Source organism: Monocercomonoides exilis (genome assembly GCF_001643675.1).
Source record: "Monocercomonoides exilis strain PA203 chromosome Unknown scaffold41-876177, whole genome shotgun sequence".
In the NCBI taxonomy this organism is placed as follows: domain Eukaryota; phylum Preaxostyla; order Oxymonadida; family Polymastigidae; genus Monocercomonoides; species Monocercomonoides exilis.
The window spans coordinates 52,497-55,146 of NW_027150586.1; the positions used below are offsets into that span (position 1 = coordinate 52,497).

General features: G+C 31.5%; 1 protein-coding gene across 1 annotated transcript; it reads right to left on the reverse strand.

Annotated features, from left to right (window-relative positions):
* Positions 1-213: 213 nt before the first annotated feature.
* On the reverse strand, positions 214-645 carry MONOS_17997 (uncharacterized protein; the record flags this gene model as incomplete). The annotated part of the gene is made up of 1 exon (XM_067870973.1): positions 214-645. The coding sequence occupies one exon, from the start codon at positions 643-645 to the stop codon at positions 214-216; it is 432 nt and encodes a 143-aa protein (XP_067722444.1).
* Between the last annotated feature and the right edge of the window lie 2,005 nt (positions 646-2,650).

A 2,650-nucleotide genomic window follows, 5' to 3' on the forward strand; every position in this document is an offset into this window, starting at 1 on the left:
GTTTCTCGATAACTTTGTCAAATGATTTTCTTCAGTCAACATTATAATCATTACTGGAATTGAATCCACTTCTTATTCAAACCTCTCTGACTTTTCTTCTCTTTTTTCCACCCTTTTCATCATCACGCTACCCTTTGCCTCGTCTGCCCTCTTCCAACAGACACAGGGCTCCCTCACAGTCTCTGCCCTCGCACTCGCCCACAACTCCACAAATCAAATCACCCCCATCCTCTTCCACCTCTCCGAAAACTCCCCTTCCCTCAACCTCAACACAACCACCATCACCGGAACAACCTCCATAACAATAAAAACTCCCCTCTTCTTCCTCACTGCTGGCTCCCTCGCCCTTAACCACACAGCAATCACCAGTCTCGCCCTCAACAGCCAAAGCATCTTCCACCTCACCTCCCTCACCGCTCCCCTCACCCTCAACTCCTCCAACATCACCGACATCACCTCCATAGCCTCACCCGCCAGCTGTGTCCTCTCCTCTGCCACCTCCCCTGCCCTCTCCATCTCCCTCGCCAACTGCACCATCACCAACATCAACTCAGAACAGTTGAGCCAACAGACTGCCACAGATGGCGGGTGCATCTCATTCGCCTCATCTACCCCTTCCAACTCGTTTTCAGTGAACAACACCATATTCAGAGGTTGCTGTTTGTTTTAGGATGAGAATGAAGGTTCAATCCGATACAATTGAGTAAGAAGAATATAATTCTTATGAAAGTTCCTTGAAAAATGTGCGACGAAATCATTATTGATTACTGGAATAATGCTTTTTAATATTTTTGTTCCAAAGAATTTTATTAGAGAAATCACTTCGATGGTTGAATCAAGCACTCAAAATGGCGAACTGCATACGATGAACTGCGTAATAAATGTGATTGAATAGAAGCGAAGAACAATATAATTTTCCTCAATTGCATCGACAGGGAAGATGTTTGAACAGAAATTAGTGACGATTTTCGAAGAAAAATCATCAGTCTCATTGTTTTCGTTTTCGCATTCGTCAGAATGTGAATCAATGAAAAAAGAATGAGAACACAGAACAAAGGAGTAAATTGATTTGTGAAATGATTTTTGTTAGATGGAAAACTTTACAAAAAATTTAAAAGTTTTGTAAAGATAAATCATTTGCAACCATTCAAAAGCTCATATTAATTAACTTCAACATTTGGTCAACAAAATTATTGGTTATTAACTTCAAGACATGGTGATTAATCTTAAAAAAAGCACTATTAGATGAGGAATTCTCCAAATAATTAATTACACATCTTAATATAAGGTTTATGGATTTGCTGATCTCAATGAATCAAAAAGCAATTTTTTTATATTTTCTTTCATTTATTCGTTATCACAAAAGTTCTTTTAAAAAATGAAGGAAAATATTGAAGCATTGCAAAATGGATTGTCTGGAAGTATTTTTTGTTTCTATTTATCAATCATGATGGCTTTGTATGTTTTCTTTTTTGCTTGAATACAATTACTTCTGATAAATGAAAGTTTTGATCTTTGAATCATTCTATCATCCTAACAATGTTTATTTTAATGTTTGAGTTACATCTTTTTTTTTCCGTTTATTTCATCACCGTTGTTTTTTGTTTTTGAACTTGTTTGATTTCTATGTGATCGCTAATTTTTGTGTTGCGTATAATGAAAAATATCGCAAATTTTCATGATTTTGTTGTCTTTGAAGATTTAATCCTAATATTTTTGAATGTTTTTTCATTGATATTCCTCTTATATTGTTTTTTTTAATAGTTGAAATGTTACCAGTTAAGTGGTTTTTTGATTTCGGAACAAATTTTGAATTTGAACATTTTTTGAAAAATATATCGTCTTTCATATGTTTATTTTTTTTTTTTTTTTCATCACGTATATGTTTCATTTCGTTCTCAAAATAAAACATTTTTGTTGTTTTCGTTATATTTTAATGCATATAAAATAATTTTGTAACATTTTCAGAAAAATAATACAAAGAAAATGCAATATAAATATGAATTAATGGAAAAAAAGAATAAAAATATTAATAAATTGCTTTATGGGTTTTATTCAAAAGTTTGAAAAACAGAAATGTGGATAGAAATAATTATCAGCTCAATTTATACACTCAGACATATGCGCATTTCATCGAAATAAAAAATTCACAAAACCCATTATAGTTAATGTTGTCCGGTATTTTTTGCGATGTCCGGTATTTTATACACAATCTATAATTACATTTTTGAAATGAATATAGAATTATTAGAAATTTCAACTATGTAGTAATTTTATATAACTATCATATTTATTATTGCATGTGTTGAATTCACATGTATGCTTATGAGTTTGGAAAAAAATATTTTTGTAGTTATCCCATTGACTGTGAATTTTTGAAAATGACAGATTTTCATTCCGTTGTAAAGAGCAAATTGCAGAAAATAAAAAATAACCAGAATTGTTTATTGCATAGAAAAAATATGTTACATGCATAAAAGATGAACTGAATCGTTTTGTTGAAACAAAAAAAATTATTAAAAGTCAAATTTTCAAAAATAAAAATTATTTATTTCTTCATAAATACAGCACAACAAATAAAAATTTCAATATGGTTAGATGTGTTATAAACTGATGCATGAATGTGTGAATTATTATAATTTTATTTTTG